At 40.1% G+C, this 19,728-nt stretch overlaps 1 protein-coding gene and 1 non-coding gene across 2 annotated transcripts; both read left to right on the top strand.

The window, feature by feature from the left end:
• The first annotated feature begins 1,713 nt into the window (after window positions 1–1,713).
• LOC101741030 (uncharacterized) lies at window positions 1,714–17,527 on the top strand. The gene is made up of 4 exons (XM_004932322.4): window positions 1,714–1,952; window positions 14,404–14,479; window positions 15,372–15,408; window positions 16,355–17,527. The coding sequence occupies exons 1-4, from the start codon at window positions 1,907–1,909 to the stop codon at window positions 16,547–16,549; spliced, it is 354 nt and encodes a 117-aa protein (XP_004932379.1). The 5' UTR covers window positions 1,714–1,906; the 3' UTR covers window positions 16,550–17,527.
• Window positions 17,528–19,134: 1,607 nt separating this feature from the next.
• Window positions 19,135–19,241, top strand: LOC119628590 (U6 spliceosomal RNA). Its single transcript, XR_005244754.1, has one exon. It is a non-coding gene; the product is annotated as a U6 spliceosomal RNA (small nuclear RNA).
• The last annotated feature ends 487 nt before the right edge of the window (window positions 19,242–19,728 follow it).

Here is a 19,728-nt window from a genome sequence, read left to right as displayed (position 1 = left end):
TTTCAAATAAAATTTATTTTTGTGCCTATCATAATAATCATTTATTACGTTGCTATAACATACTTATCGCATTCCTGCAATTCAGTTATCTAACCTTTTTTTTTTTTTATTTGTTTTAAGTAAGCTGTAGGGCTCACCACTGTTTCTAGTTATTATTATTTTGTAACTACAATAATAATCATTTATTACATTGCTGTAACACACTTATTGCATTGAATATATTCACGCAATTCGGTTATCTACCCATAATAATATGATTCTTTAAAATTTGCTTCAAAGAAATAGAATTGCGTATTACGAGTCCGCACGCACTAGCGTTCTTCTACCCCAGAGCAGAGATGCGTTCCTGCTTAAAGGGTGAGACAGTCGTGCGTTTGAGACATCGACCTCAAGGGTCACAGCGGATGGCATCATGCACGGTCTACTCTCTATACGTTCCAGTATATGATCAACCGGGTGGAGGGTCAAATCATTAATTAATGTAGCGAATTATAACAAAAACGTAAAAATAATTAAAGTCAAAGTTTCAATAATATCATATAACCGCTGTTATATCTTTCATACGGAACGCATGCTTGTTAGGAGCAGAGCTAGGCAAGATTGTGAGTTCACCCATTGGACTTAATATAACGCTACAAATTCTCATCAAAATCTTATGATTATTATTGGATCTGATGATACAATGAAATCCAGTTGTTTTTGTTACGAGTCTTAATTTTATATTTGTACAATAATTTGTTTAGAGATGTTCAGTTTTGTATTTTTGATAAATTAAATGAATGAAAGTTGGTTAAATTAAATGAAGTAGGTAAAGAAAGAAGCGGGGCATTTTTTCCCTCGTAAATTTTTTAAGAAATAGACTATGTTAAAATTACGGAGTAGTTAGCTTAATGTAGATTTATAGATGACACGTATTTTAATACACAATATTTTAACAAAGTAATTATTAATTGGTAGGTTTGGTATGTTATCTTTTTCTCATTGGCCTTTTCCGTGGTAGACTATATTTCGATGTTGGTAAGAAACATATAATTTTATTCATATAAAACGATTAAGTTATATTATTGAAGATTTAAAGCTATGCTTTTATAATGAAGCCCGATAAGGCCAGGTAGTCAAACAAAATTGAAATATAATTATAATTTAATATTCCGGGACAAACAGCATGATCAAAACAGCGTTCATATCCCTACAACCGAAACAGAATTACCTAAAGTCAAATGTACGAATAAATGAATCTCAATATATAGAGCTATCGAAAAAGGACACGGTAATATTACTGACGGCAAAATTATTTATATGTGAAGGATTTACTCTTTTTTTAACCGGGACAAGCAAAACCTAATACAGCTAAGCCTTTGTTCTCTTCGCTGTCCAAGGTAGAAGGAAGCTTTGTTTTCCTACCCTGTATTAAGAAAGAAAGCTCTTTCAATACATTGGACATGGACTGCCAGATTATATTTGCCTGCAGACCCTTCCCGTATCTTTCATCTTAACTTCTTAGCAACTGTTATAAATCAATTCGCTCATATTGTAGATGGGGTTTTATGGGTGGCGGCATTTACGTTGTAGATGTCTATAGGCTCCGGTAACCACCTTTAGATCAGCTGGGCCGTGAGCTCGTCCATCCATCCAGGCAATAAAAAAATGATTTTTTTTTAATCAAAACTATTTTGTTAAGAAGATGGATCTTCGAAAAAAAATCAGTAAATTAGTATCAACAAAATCCGCTAGCAACGTGACCGTTTCTCATATAAATTCGCACGATAAAAGCCTTGATATCGACTTGTGTGCGAGCATTAGAACGCGTCGAGCCACCGACGTTGGTAACGTGTCATAACTATATCCGCGTTTTCCAAGATTTTTGTTATTTATTTGATTGTTTTAACTCATTCGCATTAGCATTATGAAGTTGGTTCTTGTAACAGTGCTCATCGTGGTTTCCGTTCAAGGTAAGCTGTATTAAAAACAAAAATAGTTTTACGTATAAAATACAGCCCTTATCTTTATATATAAAAATGAATTGCTGTTCGTTAGTCTCGCTAAAACTCGGGAACGGCTGGACCGATTTAACGAATTTTGGTCTTGAATTATTTGTGGAAGTCCAGAGAAGGTTTAAAAGGTAAATAAATGAAAATGAAAACGCTCGGGATTAAATAAAAATAACAATTTTGTTTTCCCTTTGATGTGTCCCTCGTCGGACGGATTCATTTTGTTTGTTTTAAGTTTATTTTATACAAAAGTTTACGTTAAGTGAGTGAGATCAAATCAACACCTACATGCTTTTATACACGAAAATAGCTCGTACAAAAACTACGTCATTAGAATATATACATGTATGGATCTAATAATATTCATTTGATGCAAGTAGACGCAGGAAGGCGAGCCAGTGTTTCTAAATCAATATTAATACAAATACTAACATGGTAATAATCGATACTATATCGATCGATTGCTTACGAATGAATTCTACGATTAAGGTCGTTTAATAAAAATCGATTTTTATTTTTTACTATTAAATTTTATATTACTATAGAATTGAGACCAATTAAAATAGAGCTCAGGTTTTAAGGTGTTTGGCGGTATTCATGTCGTCAATGAGCTCAGTTAACCAATTAAGGCCAAACGTGTCCCGAGTTTATCAGCCGCCATAAAAACATGATAAAAATCTATTAATTCGGATCCCATAAGTCCATCTGCAATATCGGCGTCTTCTTATAATCTATATCCAGTACTGGTTAAAGGATATTCTGTGATCTTGGATGAGGGAGTGCCACTTGGTGGGTAAGTGAAATATGTACGGTATATTGTACCGGTCTAGACTTAGTAGATTTGTTTTTCAAAACTGATAAGGCGAAGCCATTATCAACTAAACAGCCTAACATTTTACTAATATAATTTTGCAACTATTGTAGTGAATAATACAAACATTATATTATCTAAGTATTTCAAAAAAACATTGATAATAAAAGTGTCAAATGTAAATATGTCATAATATGCAATGAATAAAGTTTAAAAACGTATAGCATATCAAGCAAACATGATGTAAGCACGAAAGGAGATTGGCACATTAGCATTATTTTTACTAAACGTTCATATTTATATTTTCCGTGTTTATATTAATGAAACTAATCCATGAAAATCTTGATCTTCAATATTTTTTTTCTTTATTGCTTAGATGGGTGGACGAGCTCACAGCCCACCTGGTGTTAAGTGGTTACTGGAGCCCATAGACATCCACAACGTAAATGCGCCACCCACCCTGAGATATAAGTTCTAAGGTCTCAAGTATAGTTACAAAGACTGCCCCACCCTTCAAACCGAAACGCATTACTGCTTCACGGCAGAAATAGGCAGGGTGGTGGTACCCACCCGCGCGGACTCACAAGAGGTCCTACCACCAGTAATTACGCAAATTATAATTTTGCGGGTTTCATTTTTATTACACGATGTTATTCCTTCACCGTGGAAATCAATCGTGAACATTTGTTGAGTACGTATTTCATTAGAAAAATTGGTACCCGCCTGCGGGATTCGAACACCGGTGCATCGCTCAACACGAATGCACCGGACGTTTTATCCGTTAGGCCACGACGACTTCAAAATTTATCAATCAATCAATTAATTATACGTTTGGTTTTTTCCGATAGGTTCTTACATGATATATAGCTACTTTTCAAAATTGCATTAACGAGACGTGTAAAATTACTATTTTTAATATACATTCATTTAATTAGAGATGCTCTATATTCAAAATTCCCGATTAGCAAATTCGTTCGAGCTCTTTGATGGATAAACATCAAAGAGCTGGTTTTCTGATCCCACCGATACTGGGAAAGCCACCTTCTTCCTCGAGACGTGAGCTCGAATTCACAATAATATTATAATAACTAATATGCCCTAACAAAATTGTTCGAATTGATTATAAATAAAAAAAAAAAAAAAAACGTGCTGGTGGTACCATGAGTTCTTCAGAAAATTCGTAATTTATATTTCCTAATTATAAATTATACACTTTCTATAATAGAATATTATTTTATTTTGAACATTGTTAATTTTCGTAAAAGAATTTATTCTTGCTCAACCACATAACTTCTAGTTTGAATTCTATTGACGTGATCAAATATTATTTTATCAAGTCAGCAATTATTGATGGAACCAGTATTTTTACATTTTTGCTTAATTCTATATCTCTAGTGTTTGAGTAAAGATTTATCTTAAAAATATAACACCGAAGAATATTTATTAATTTTATATGAAAATCACTATTGCTAGATTTTTTTCTTGGATAGTTGTGGCACTCCTGCAAATTGTAAATTCGAACAAATTTGAACATCTCAGTTCATAAAAAAAAAATTAGTTCAAATAACAAATACTAAAACGGGTTCCAAATTTAAATACGTTCCATAAAAATATTTTAATAAAACATGAATCGAAATTCACAATAAATTCGACAAAATAGCGTTAACACCACCGGTATGCTAATGCGTTTGATTGAAAACAAAGTGAGCCTTGGTTTTTTTTTTATGTTTGTGTGTAATCTGTGATTAGACGCAGAAGAATTTGGATAAATATATCTAACTACATCGAACATTCGAAAGACATCGAGAACTTAGGAAAAACAAATTTCAAAACTTTTTTTATTTCGGAAAAGCAAACGTCACATCTATTATATCTACGAGGATTTTGAGAGAATTTCGTGAGACGCGTTCGTGAAATGTGACGGGAATGTGAACCTGAAAGTTGAGAGAAACGCACACTGCTGACTTAATCTATTACGATAACAGTGCGAGTTTTTTAACGTTCTCGATAGCGTTAAAGTTAGCTCATATTTGTATGGAATGGGATCGTTTGCCTACGTTTGCGATTAGGAGCGCTGTTCCAACGTTAACTTTTACGCTATCGAGAACGTTAAAATACTCGCACTAAACACGCAGATCGTAGTAAATTTTCGGTGTGGCCTCCACAGAGCGCTTATGTCGGAGTTTCTAGCATGTAAACGAGGACAGGAATCACTTACGTTTTAATAACAGAAAGATAGAGAAGAGACAGCTTTAAATCGAATATTGCATAAATGGAAATGTTAAAACAATTATTGGAAATGTTAATTCATTATATAACAAGTAAATCACTGCTGACAAGCGCCGTACGCTGGTGTAATAGCCAGAGAACGCTAATACTCATTCTCCCATTCCTTAATCGATACCCCCAGCAAGACACGGAGTTGGCTATTCTAAGCTGACACTACAAAGCCAATTTACATAGCATGATTTTCTTTAAACTGTTTTCTACCTTATGTCCTCTGCTCTTGGCTGTAGTAATTAAACTCGTATTTTTTTTTTTCAAACATAATCTATGCATCTTAATTCCATTGGGGACCAATATTTCGTTGTAATTGTGTTAAGTTAAAGTTAATAGCACAATTTACTAAAAAAAAATCATTGGAAATCTTCAAAATTTTACTTTCATTGTATGAATGTTTGATACGAAACTGATTCTCCGATTTACTTAAATGAATACGCAAATTTTATCCGTTATCCTCAAAATCGTACAGAGTTTTTATGTTTATGGCAAAAAGTCAATAGACATATGTACATAATAATATACAATCCTACTAAATTGTTAACAGTGATTATCCCCAGACTCGTTGGAGCGGCTCCAAATAATAACATTGTAAATTCAATCTTATTTCCGTAAATTTCAAATGCCGTTTTAATTATGGAGTTCGATCGTTTGTATTAATTTACGACTGGTTGTTACAATGCCGTAAAACTGATGATGAGTTGAATAATATTACTAAATATTACTAACGTGATATTACTGACGTTAATACATGAATTATTTTGAGAAATATTTCTGTATATACGACGAGACTCTATTGACTATCCTAAAGAAAAAGATTAAGAGAATTTGGAAGAAACTTATACGGGCACGGGTACCACAGAATTAATGAGTATGATGGTATCTCGGACTGACTTTTTTTGGAGTCAGAATTTGATTGAGTTGTCCAGAGTGACTGCCAGAAACCTGACATTTTTGGGCCAGGGTGTCAACTGGCCTGGTCTTTATGATCGAATTCGAAACTAGAATTTATGGGAGCAATGATTGCTGCCAAATTTCAACTAAGATAGTTACACCACCACGTTCAGTCGTATGGCCTAGTAAAACCATAACAATCTCTTCTCATTCCTATGGTGGTTAGGAAAATACATTCAGCGAAGAATCAATAGGAGCGTTTTCTAATCATTATCCCAGATCGCCATTCGGTATTTACCGGTTATAGAGCAAATTATCCGCACAGATCAGTACCATTTCCCTGGCCTTTTTTGCCATGTAGCGATCACACTGAAATCTGTGTAATGCGATACGTTCTAGAATTTAATACGTAAGCATTAAATTCGTTTTGTCTTTAGGCTTTTGATACTAAAATGAAAATGAAAATGATACTAAAATGAAAAATGCATATTCTTTCAATTGCTATAGCTTCCTGGTGGTAGGACTTCTTGTGAGTCCGCACGGGTAGGTTTTTTTTTTATATTGCTTAGATGGATGGACGAGCTCACAGCCCACCTGATGTTAAGTGGTTACTGGAGCCCATAGACATCTACAACGTAAATGCGCCACCCACCCCGAGATATAAGTTCTAAGGTCTCACTATAGTAACAACGGCTACCCCACCCTTCGAACCGAAACGCATTACTGCTTCACGGCGGAAATAGGCGGGGTGGTGGACGGAATACGTGAACACGCTGTTCTAAAATGCGTCTCAATTATTTCATTATTATTCAGTACGTACATTTGGAACATAATTAATCATGTTGTTAGGAATTCTTAGGAATACAAGGAAAATATTACCGACTCTAAATATTTATTTGTTTTTTTAAAATAGTTATCTCAAATAATGTTTACAAAAACTGGCTGATCTAGGCATCAAACGAGTTTTTGTACAGCACAAAAATCGAATGTGTATATATTTATATTAAACGTAAAATGAATTAGTTTTTAATGGCGAACCTAACCAGAGGCTTCTTGATATAGTTGTTAATTGATACTAATCCAATCTTAAGTCCCCCGAACTCTCAGTCATGTATATTTACATAATAAATATATCGAGGGGTGAAAAGTTATTCGGCTCAAGTGACATTTTTGCAACTTTACAGGATAGCCTAGATAAAATATCATAACAAAAAAACTTCTTCAGCTAATTGAATGAGGTAAACCAGGGGCTCCGAAACTTATTTTGTCTACTGCCCACTTTCAGAATAAATTATTTTTAGCGCCCCCATTTTTCAACATACTTAATAACGAGAGCTCATAGATGAAATTACAAATCGCCTCCCAAGCTTCTTCACAATGCTCCCATTTTTTTCTGGGTCTGTTACCGCTCCCCTTTAGGCCTGCAGCGCTCACAAGGGGGCGTTGTCGCTCACTTTGGGAAAGGCTGGGGTAAACTTAACTGAGTTGGATACTTTTACTTGTAGGTTAGGGACGTTTATAAAAATGTTCAAGGACATCCTCCACATTATTAAATAAATCGAGTAGCGTAATTGTTTAATGTATATTGTGAATAAAATTATTTTCTTATATTATAAGTTAGATTAGTTTTCATTATCGTGTTGTTTTGTCGTATAGATGTAAGGAACCAAAGTAAGGAACATTGTGTACAAATTCAGCACTTTGTCTTGCTTAGTCGTGCGCACATGGCTTATGATAAGTGGCTATAGGTTTTTAGATTTTTGTTTTGGTATTTTTTATGTCTGTTTTTTCGATTTTTTCGATCGACAAAACTTTTGAAACGAAATTCATGTTGTTTTTTATTTAATAATTAAAAAGATTCTAAAAAGTTGAAACTTGTTTTCACTATTTTGCACGTGTACATATATACTATTGTGTTATTACGTATTAATCTTAAAGCCACAAGCTTACAAGTCTGATTCCAACGACACATATTTTTACACACGAAAAACGTGCTTAATGTGTGTATTTAATTACGACGTATGGTATTTGGCAAATAAAACTGCAGATGAGGTCAAAAGGTATCCTTGAAATTTTTAAAGTTTGATAAATTGAATAACGTCATGTGCCGGCAATGATTTATTTAAATAACTGATCCTTGTCTCATATTTGTTCTTGAATATATGTTAGTATTTTAAATTTAAAAAACGGGATTGATGAATATATCTAGTTGGCTCCGATTTTGGTTTTTTTTATTTTTATTGCTTAGATGGATGGACGAGCTCACAGCCCACCTGATGTTAAGTGGTTACTGGAGCCCATAGACATCTACAACGTAAACGCGCCACCCACCTTGAGATATAAGTTCTGAGGTCTCAGTATAGTTAAAACGGCTACCACACCCTTCGAACCGAAACGCTTTACTGCTTCACGGCCGATATAATGGTTATTCTTCTGAATTGAATATTTAGGTGTGAATCAATATTTTTATGGTAAAGTCAGATTACTTGATACTACATATTATAGTTTACGTAATGTTTGTTACTTTATGTTATGTTTATCTACACACTATCATGATGATAAGTTACAACGATTTAGTGGTATTGCAAAAAGCTCACAGAATTAATTAAGCTGTGCTATGCTATGTTTCTAAAAAGCATAGACGTTTCAATATAATTTGAGCGTTTAAGGAAACTTTTAATTGGAAAATGTATTTGTGAAAAATGAATGAAGTTTTTAATGAAGTTGCTAACTAATTAATTTTATAAATTAGTTAATTAAGTGAACTGTAACTTCAAATGTTATGTTCTTTTGTTCACATTCCGATAGAGGCACCCGTCACGTGCGGACGTGCTCATCGACCACTCGATCGCCCGGCCTTTGTTCGACCGGCTTTTGTTAGCCCGGCCATTGTTCGCGCGGCCTGTGTTCGTGGTACATCTGCCGACCAAGTGTTTTTCCTGGAAGTTTTTATTTGTTTTGTTTCCTTTTGTTATTTCTGTGTTCGTGGTACATCTGCCGACAAACTGTCTTCCTGGAAGTGTTTAATTGTTTCGTTGCTTTTTGTTATTTCCGTTTTGTTGTGTTTTTTCTTTGTCCTGTAGTAATCGTGCCGCATCGCCACCTGTGTTCAATAGAACCGCTCAGGTCCGAGAAGTTGGGGCCTCGCCGCAAGGCGAGTGTTTTCTAAGACCCAGGGTAGCCCCACCTGGGCACGTAGCCATCATGGACGCTGTATTTGCGGAATTTCTCCGGCTTCGCTACCCAAAGCTCACTTCCGAGTTTCAGGCCTTCAAGGCCGATCACACCGCGAGCCCTCTCGTGGACTCCGCCGAGCTCGCTGCTCCTGCGTCGCCTGTACCTGCGTGCAAAGCTTCTGCATCGAGCACCGCAGCCTCCGTCGTGCCTGCCGTTCCCGCGTCGCCTATACTGGCGAGTAAAACTGCTGCGTCGTCCGCCGTGGTCACCGTTTCAGCAGCGCGATCATCCGCGGCCTCCGTCGCGCCCTCCAAAACACCTACTCGTAGGTCACCTGCGCCCGCCTCCTCGTCCTCCGACTCTGACTCGGAGATGGAGGTCGACCTCGTCCCCGCCTCATCGACGGATGGATTCACCCTGGTGCAAAAGGGTAAGAAGCGTGCCGCGGAGTCTCGAGCTCCCGCGGCCGCTAAAATTAGCAAAGCCGCGAACGCGTCGCGCCCCCGCCCTCAGACTCCCGTTGCGCCTCCAGCCCGTGCCACTCCGTCGCCGCGTCCGGTGGCACAAAATAAAACCCAGACCCCTCCCCCGGTAATCCTTCAAGAGAAGGCAGCTTGGGAACGAGTTTCCCTGGCCCTTAAGGCCAAAAATATCAATTTTACGAATGCCCGTAACCTCGCGAACGGCATTCAAATTAAGGTTCGAACACCCGACGACCATAGGGCCCTCTCTTCTTACCTCCGTAAGGAGCGTATAAGTTTCCACACGTATACGCTCCAGGAGGAGCGCGAACTCCGTGCCGTTATACGTGGTATCCCTAAAGAGTTGGATGCCGAGCTCGTCAAGGCCGACCTTCTCGAACAAGGCCTACCGGTTAACTCCGTACACCGCATGCACACAGGCCGCGGAAGGGAGCCATATAATATGGTTCTCGTCGCCCTCCAGCCTACCCCCGAGGGTAAGCAAATATTCAACATCCGAACGGTCTGTAGCCTTTCCGGAATTGCAGTCGAAACCCCACACAAGAAAGGCACACCTAGCCAGTGCCATAACTGCCAATTATACGGGCATTCTTCCCGTAACTGTCACGCGCGCCCCCGATGCGTCAAGTGCTTAGGCGATCACGCCACGGCCCTATGCACTCGCGATCAAAAAACCGCGACGGAACCGCCTAGCTGCGTCCTGTGTCGAACACAGGGTCACCCCGCAAATTACCGCGGATGCCCCCGAGCCCCTAAAATAAATCGCCGCGTCGCCCGCCAAAACCGCCTCCGAGCTTCCGGCCCAGACATCAAAGCCTCGGTACCCTCTGTGTCGCAGGCTAAGCCAGCGTTCGTTTCGGCGCCGGTGCCCAGTGTCTCGGCCTGGGCGAAACCGCTGCCGTACACGAACACGGCTACAACTCCCTCCTCCGCGACTCGTCCCGCTCCCGCGACTCGTCCCTCTCCCGCGACTTGCCCTCCAACTGCGTCCGACAATCTCGCTTTAGCGATCGACTTCTTTCAGTCGATCAACTTTGAGCGCGTTAACGCTTTGGGCGACGCCATTCGCGCTGCCTCCACTGCACAACACTTTATCGCCGTTGTGCAAGAATACGCTGACGTATACGCGTCATTAAATACGTACGTCCTCCCCTCACTCCGCCGGTAATCAATGGCGTATATAAGTAGAGTAAAGCCCCTATCCGTAACGATAGGATTTTTTAACGCTTACGGTCTCGCAAATCAACGTGATCAGGTTTCTGACTTTTTGCGTGACCATCAAATTGATATATTTTTAGTGCAGGAGACCCTACTTAAGCCCGCACGCCGTGACCCTAAAATCGCGAACTATAACATGGTCAGGAACGACAGGCTCTCTGCTCGTGGTGGTGGTACCGTCATTTACTATAGAAGAGCCCTGCATTGCGTCCCGCTCGATCCTCCCGCGCTCGCTAATATCGAAGCATCAGTGTGCCGAATCTCACTGACGGGACACGCGCCGATCGTTATCGCGTCCGTTTATCTTCCACCGGATAAGATCGTTCTAAGCAGTGATATCGAGGCGCTGCTCGGCATGGGAAGCTCTGTCATTCTGGCGGGCGACCTAAATTGTAAGCACATCAGGTGGAACTCACACACCACAACCCCGAATGGCAGGCGGCTTGACGCGTTAGTTGATGATCTCGCCTTCGATATCGTCGCTCCGCTAACCCCGACTCACTACCCGCTAAATATCGCGCATCGCCCGGATATACTCGACATAGCGTTATTAAAAAACGTAACTCTGCGCTTACACTCGATCGAAGTAGTTTCAGAGTTAGATTCAGACCACCGTCCCGTCGTTATGAAGCTCGGTCGCGCTCCCGATTCCGTTCCCGTCACGAGGACTGTGGTGGATTGGCACACGCTGGGCGTCAGCCTGGCTGAATCTGATCCACCATCGCTCCCGTTTAGCTCGGACTCTACCCCGTCTCCTCAGGATACCGCTGAAGCCATAGACATCTTAACGTCACACATCACCTCGACATTAGATAGGTCATCGAAACAAGTTGTAGCGGAGGACTTCCTTCACCGCTTCAAATTGTCCGACGATATTAGGGAGCTCCTAAGAGCTAAGAACGCCTCAATACGCGCCTACGACAGGTATCCTACCGCGGAAAATCGTATTCGAATGCGTGCCTTACAACGCGACGTAAAGTCTCGCATCGCCGAAGTCCGAGATGCCAGATGGTCTGATTTCTTAGAAGGACTCGCGCCCTCCCAAAGGTCTTACTACCGCTTAGCTCGTACTCTCAAATCGGATACGGTAGTAACTATGCCCCCCCTCGTAGGCCCCTCAGGCCGACTCGCGGCGTTCGATGATGACGAAAAAGCAGAGCTGCTGGCCGATACATTGCAAACCCAGTGTACACCCAGCACTCAATCCGTGGACCCTGTTCATGTAGAATTAGTAGACAGTGAGGTAGAACGCAGAGCCTCCTTGCCACCCTCGGATGCGTTACCACCCGTCACCCCGATGGAAGTTAAAGACTTGATCAAAGACCTACGTCCTCGCAAGGCTCCCGGTTCCGACGGTATATCCAACCGCGTTATTAAACTTCTACCCGTCCAACTCATCGTGATGTTGGCATCTATTTTCAATGCCGCTATGGCGAACTGTATCTTTCCCGCGGTGTGGAAAGAAGCGGATGTTATCGGCATACATAAACCCGGTAAACCAAAAAATCATCCGACGAGCTACCGCCCGATCAGCCTCCTCATGTCTCTAGGCAAACTGTATGAGCGTCTGCTCTACAAACGTCTCAGAGACTTCGTCTCATCCAAGGGCATTCTCATCGATGAACAATTCGGATTCCGTACAAATCACTCATGCGTTCAACAGGTGCACCGCCTCACGGAGCACATTCTTGTGGGGCTTAATCGACCAAAACCGTTATATACGGGAGCTCTCTTCTTCGACGTCGCAAAAGCGTTCGACAAAGTCTGGCACAACGGTTTGATTTTCAAACTATTCAACATGGGTGTGCCGGATAGTCTCGTGCTCATCATACGGGACTTCTTGTCGAACCGCTCTTTTCGATATCGAGTCGAGGGCACCCGCTCCTCCCCACGACCTCTCACAGCTGGAGTCCCGCAAGGCTCTGTCCTCTCACCCCTCCTATTTAGCTTATTCGTTAACGATATTCCCCGGTCGCCGCCGACCCATCTAGCTTTATTCGCCGACGACACGACTGTTTACTATTCCAGTAGAAACAAGTCCCTAATCGCGAAGAAGCTTCAGAGCGCAGCCTTAGCCCTAGGACAGTGGTTCCGAAAATGGCGCATAGACATCAACCCAGCGAAAAGTACTGCGGTGCTATTTCAGAGGGGAAGCTCCACACGGATTTCCTCCCGTATTAGGAGGAGGAATCTCACACCTCCGATTACTCTCTTTAGTCAATCCATACCCTGGGCCAGGAAGGTCAAGTACCTGGGCGTTACCCTGGATGCATCGATGACATTCCGCCCGCATATAAAATCAGTCCGTGACCGTGCCGCGTTTATTCTCGGTAGACTCTACCCCATGATCTGTAAGCGGAGTAAAATGTCCCTTCGGAACAAGGTGACACTTTACAAAACTTGCATAAGGCCCGTCATGACTTACGCGAGTGTGGTGTTCGCTCACGCGGCCCGCACACACATAGACACCCTTCAATCTCTACAATCCCGCTTTTGCAGGTTAGCCGTCGGAGCTCCGTGGTTCGTGAGGAACGTTGACCTACATGACGACCTGGGCCTCGAATCTATACAGAAATACATGAAGTCAGCGTCGGAACGGTACTTCGATAAGGCTATGCGTCATGATAATTGCCTTATCGTAGCCGCCGCTGACTACTCCCCGAATCCTGATCATGCAGGAGCCAGTCACCGTCGACGCCCTAGACACGTCCTTACGGATCCATCAGATCCAATAACCTTTGCATTAGATGCCTTCAGCTCTAGGAGCAGGCTTAGGGACCTCGGTAACCGTACTCGTCGAACTCGACAAAGAGTTCGCCGTGCAACCTAACCCATGAATCAGCTCGCTGAGTTTCTCACCGGATCTTCTCAGCGGGTCGCGATTCCGATCCGGTAGTAGATTCATTCGCGAAGCAGCTACTCTTGAGTTGTTAGGTCTCCTTCGGAGGCGCTCGGGTAGCTGTTAGCAAATCCCACCCCTCCTGGCTGAGCCTTTGCTCGCCCACCTGTCCTGGTGAAACTGGAAAGGCCTCCGGGCCACCAGTAATCATTCAATCACAAAAAAAAAAAAAAAAAAAAAAAAAAAAAAAAAAAAAAAAAAAAAAAAAAAAAAAAAAAAAAAAAAAAAAAAAAAAAAAAAAGAATTAATTAAGCTGTGCTATGCTATGTTTCTAAAAAGCATAGACGTTTCAATATAATTTGAGCGTTTAAGGAATGAAGAATGAAGAAATGAATGAAGTTTTTAATGAAGTTGCTAACTAATTAATTTTATAAATTAGTTAATTAAGTGAACTGTAACTTCAAATGTTATGTTCTTTTGTGTTTTTTCGTGGTTTCTAATATTTTAATTCAAACTTAATCTTATGCCAATATTAATGTAAAAAAGTGCTAATCTTGAAAACTGCTCACATTATGAGCACAATAATCGTAATTTTTAAATTGCAATTTTTAATTGTAAGAGCTTTTATGGGTATTTCAAGTATGTTTTCAGTCAACTCGATACATTGGGTACAATAGATCTAAAATGATTTCTTATATTGTTCTGTTTCAGCGGTCCCAAGTTTTCCAATCGGTGATGAGTTGTTTGATGCTGCCTCTTCCGGAGATTGGGAAAAAGTTCACGAATTGTAAGTAATTAATCGACAACGTAGATAGGCAGACTCTTTTCACCCTACCTTATCGTTAGTAGATTATTCCAAGTACGCGCAGTTTGGTAGATGAGCTCACGGGGCTCACCCTGGGTAGACCTGATAACACTAGTGTAGGGCTGACGCTAGCAAGAGCAGTGCTTTACTAAATCTACAATCGGGTCGGAATCGCGACCCAATTAGAAGATCCGGTGAGAAGTTTAGTGGGAGTGGGTTGTGTCTACAGACAAGATTGTACCTCGAACCCGTCGTCACCTTCAACGAGTTTGTGGAGAACGGTGAACGGTGCTTACAGAGCCTAAATACACCGAGAGTAGTCCGGGGGGATCCAATAGGATGTGCTTTGGTGACGAGCTCGCATTCCACCTATTTTTGCATCTGTATGACCAATTGAAATAAAAGAAGAAATTGGAAGAAAATTAAGAAGAAACTGAATAATAATTTACCTTGTAGAATTCCTAATTAGATTATATTTAAAAAATACCCATTCAAAAAATTACATTTCGAACAGCTACAGCTTCGAAGGACTCAATATTTTTAGCGATTTATGTTAAAGACATTCCTTAATTAAACTTTGTGTATTCAATGAAAACCCTAAGAATTCAGTCAACCTTAGGCACGTGTGTATTATACACAGTGTATACACTTCAAAACGGTGTCTTAAACGCTTGCCAGCGTCCATAGACAGCGCAATATGAAGGGTACTTTGAAACATGAGGTCTCATTATAAGAACCACTGAATCGCGGTATGGCATGCAGTATACTAAGGGCAGTATTCTCAATCTTAAGTTTAACAACGTACAAAAATACGATATTGTGATCAGTTTTATTTGTTAAGATATAAAATAATCTAGCTTTGTTTTTTTTACAGAATTAACAGTAAACTCAACGAGAACGATAGTTGGAAAGTGAGTAGAATTGAATTTAAACATTTTTTAAAGTAGAAAGCTGATACCTCTCCACGTACATTTCGAAGGGCGACATGGTTCCACATATAAATATAGGACTGTATAGTCAATAAACAAACAAAGTAAAAGAAAGAAAGAGTACTTAATAAATGTAGCTGTGGTCTATTTGTGTTTGGCGTGCGTTTGTCGTGGTACTTTTAACCCACAGACACAGCCCACTGAGTTTCTCGCCGTATCTTCTCGTGGGTCGCGTTTTCGATCCGATGGTAGATTCTGCGAAACACTGCTCTTGCTAGGGCCAGTGCTAGCAACACTCCCGGTATGAGCCCCGTGAGCTCACCGTCAAGGTGAAGCTGAAATAGCCTCTCAAGGCTATCTCAGCATAGGTAGGAAAAAAAAAGTGGTACTGTGTCACTGGCGTTACAAGGGAGGGATACACGGGAGCCAGCCATTCGACTGGATTAACTTCTGTTTTTACAGTACCCTGCCCTTCAAAGCGAAACGCATCAGTGCTTCAGGACAAAAAATTGGTAGGGTAGTGGTAACTACCACGCGGGATCACAAGATTCCCAGCCACAAATAACTACGCAAATATATTTTTTGCTGATTTGATTCTTTTTACCTACATGATGTTATTTCTTCACCGTGAAAGTCATTCGTGAACATCGGCAAAGTATTTCATTAGAAATATTTGTACCTCTTTGCGGGATTCGAACCCCGGCACAGTCGCATCGCTCGATGCGTATGCACCGGACGTATTACCCTTTAAGCCACGATGACTTCAAATATAATGGCTTGCGATATGAATGACATAAACACAAAATATATGTACTGTGTGAAAATTGCAAGTTTGTTTTCACTCTTATGTGTTTTCCGCTATCAGTAACGCTGAAGCAAAATTCTAGCTCAAGACAGTTAAATATAGAACGATCATTTATATTTACAGCCAGTGTCAGCGGGCAGTGTCAAAAGCTTGAAGCCAATACCCGGAGGCCATGTGTACGGTGAATCCGAGTACACATTCCATTCATCGTCAGACATCAACGGACAGAAGACCGACAAAAGCGGAGGTCACAAAATTATCAACGATGACGGAAAAGTCTACGAGTTCGATTTCAATCCTAAAGTAAAGGGCTATTAAGTTCATTATACATTAAAGTAGTCATTATAGTAGGTGGACTGCGTTGGGAGTGAAGTCAGTATTAAGGATATTTGGGACGTAGAAATAGTGTAAAGAAAAAGTCACGTTAATAAAAGTAAACGTGGGCTGTTAGTTTTAGACATTGCTCATATAACATGTAACGAGATCAATGACAAATTACAAATCAAATCCATAAGGTGGTGTTTTGCCTATAATACCTTTATTTGGGCTCGGCTGTAATTTCTAGACTCTTTCTGAGCGTCTCGGCCTCTAGCCTATATATAGTTAATTACATAGGGTATATCTTCTAGAAAATGATCAGTCAGATATAGATATTACCGATTGCAATTTAAAAAGTTCTAAGGATAGACATTAGAGCATATGGTTATTTCTTGAATTATTTCGAACAGACATCAAGGGATAGGTTCAAAAGGCTTTGTAAGATATAAAAAGTAACCCTGACTAAATTTATTTAGTAAAACTAACAGTAGGTTAACGTAACTCGATCGATGAACCAGAATAAAAAGCTCAAAGCGTGTCGAATCAATTTACGTTATCTAAATGTGAGTAATGATTTAATCACGGCCGATAAATAGATAAGCAGTAGATATAACAATTTTACTGACGCAGTACATCGGAACGTGTTTTATGATAATTACGTATCAAATCATTCATAATATTAAGATTTTGTTTTGAAATATGTTTTATTTTTATTTTTAATAAGCAGTGCTCGGAAATAATAGCATAATGTTTTGTCATTCATTAGCTTTTCATTGTTGATGTTAATCTATGATATGTAGTCCAAAATGTTTTTCAATTGCAAGAGGAGTCATAATTTCGTATTAATTTATGTTTTTAACCATCCACATATCCACAGTTCTTTGTACATTCTGTGGCAATCACTTTTAATTTTATAATAATGGTAACAAAACTTGTGATTGTAATGTATTAAAGTATCAAAAATATATTTTAATTTTTTTGTTACCTGATTATTTGCTTTTCGTGGGAGAATGACTAGCCCAATGAATAAATGACTATTACACTGCGGCAGATTTAGGCAGCGATGAATGTCTGATTGGAATATTACTAAAACAAGATTTTTTTAATTATTCATGAGGCTTTAATCATTTGCATATTATCTTTTTAACGCCGCTTTTAAATTGGTAGATTTAAAATTAATTGTCTGTAAAATATATATAAAAACTACATTTTAGACGTTTACGTGTTTTGCTTTTAAAAAAGTATCAGGCGTTCTGTAATTTAATAAACTAAAATGCATTTCAAGATGACAAAATTAAATAAAACAGCTCACAATTTTTTTTATTACACTACATAGATCGACGTGTTCACATTCACCTACTGCTTAGTGGAGCCCACTGATTCCACATCGTATATGCCCATCCTGAGAAATGAGATCGAAGTTACAATTGTATGGTAATTCTAGTAATTGTACTTGTGTATAGAGTGGGTTCAGAGTAGGGGTAAGTAGTAGCGTGATTGGACCCTTGAGTTTGACGTTGAGGGCGACGGCATCTGTTTTTGGCAGTTAGGCTGTATTTGACTCCTGCCCTTAAACTTTTCAGGCTCTTAATTATTAATAATAAATCATTTTATGAGAAAAATGAGTGAGTGGGGTACTAGCTGACAATTATTATTGTAAATATTTTATTGACGGATGGATATATATGTATATATTTAAACGTGGATAAGTATGTTTGTCAGTCTCTGGTAGCCATAATACAGGGAAGCCCAAATTTAGGGCGGATGACCGAATGGGAATTGTTCCCAATTATTATTATTATTAAAAATAAATTACTTCGAGGGACTTTCACAATGAAGAATTATTACACGAGGTATTTATATAGGCGAGGTAGGTCAGCCGTTATTAAAATAGAATAGAAAAGGCTTTGACTTCATATGTCAAAGTTGACCTTGACTTCACCAAATGGGCCAAAAAATCAGAAAAAACGCAAACAATTTTCCGAGAACAATGAAATTATGTTTTGATATGAGAGCATCGCCGGAATCTGACGTGATATGATTTGCGGTCATCAAGATTAATTTGTTCGTGTAGCACGATTATCTCAGTCATGGTAGGTAAATTTTTTAATCCGTTTTTATTACCTTATGTATGTATGTATCATTTTGTATTTTACTTTATTGCTAAGACGGGTGGACCAGCTTAAGGCCCGAAGGCCAGGACAATTGCGCTGTTAAACGAATTAAAGGAATTTCTGTCCGAAATCCAGGATGCTGACATGTTTTCCGATAGTTGGGGAATACATTTGTCTAAAATAATTATTATTTTTAGCATAATAATAGTACTTAATAATTTTAATAATGTTTTTTGTGTTAACGGGTTAGGCGTTTTGGTGCAAACTGTAAGCCTGACTTTGTATTGAATGGAATAAATAAATAAATAAACTGAAAAATAGACCGCCATACACGATTTTTTACAACTTCTTGGGTTGTGTTCTTACGCGTAGCTTCTGTTTGCGCACGTTTAAGAACAAGATAGGCTACCATAGCCATATTAGAGCGCATGAAAGACGCGGATATTAGCTTTTAAGATCTTAAACAGAAAAGTACTTGCTTCGGCAGTACATATACTAAAATTGGAACGATACAGAGAAGATTAGCATGGCCCCTGCGCAAGGATGACACGCAAAATCGTGAAGCGTTCCACATTTTTTCACGGCCGGAGTTCCGCAGGGGAGCGTCCTGGCACCATTCCTCTACGCTCTCTATACCAACGATATTCCCACGCTCGAGGGCAACTTCGAAGCGTGGGAAGCCGACGTGAAGTTGGCGCTGTTTGCCGACGACAGCGCCTACTTCGCGTCATCCAACTTCCCCTCTGCGGCCATTTCGAGGATGCAGAGGTTATTGGACTTACTGCCCCAGTGGCTGGACCGATGGAGGGTCGCGGTCAACGTGGGGAAGACTGCGGCTATTCTCTTCGGTCCGGTCCGCACAACAGTCGTCCCGGGACAGCTCAGTCTCCGTGGCGCTAATGTCGAGTTTAGATCCAGCGTCCGGTACTTGGGGGTCGATATCGACCGGAGTTTGAGGATGACCGCCCACGCCATGTCGGCGTTGGCGGCCGCTCGCTACGCGAGATTCCTCCTCCGGCCGGTGTTGGCCTCCAGGTTGCCGGTCAGGACTAAGCTCGGCATTTA

The sequence above is a fragment of the Bombyx mori genome, chromosome 5 (genome assembly GCF_030269925.1).
Source record: "Bombyx mori chromosome 5, ASM3026992v2".
NCBI classification, from domain to species: Eukaryota; Metazoa; Arthropoda; class Insecta; order Lepidoptera; family Bombycidae; genus Bombyx; species Bombyx mori.
Note: the sequence above shows the minus strand (reverse complement) of the source record. Positions and strands in the feature narration are given on the sequence as shown.

Coding starts and splice junctions, on each gene's coding strand:
- LOC101741030 (XM_004932322.4), top strand. CDS start 1,907: ATGAAGTTGGTTCTTGTAACAGTGCTCATCGTGGTTTCCGTTCAAG. Junction 14,480..15,371: donor TGGGAAAAAGTTCACGAATT/GTAAGTAATTAA, acceptor TTTTTTTTACAG/AATTAACAGTAAACTCAACG. Junction 15,409..16,354: donor ACGAGAACGATAGTTGGAAA/GTGAGTAGAATT, acceptor TTATATTTACAG/CCAGTGTCAGCGGGCAGTGT.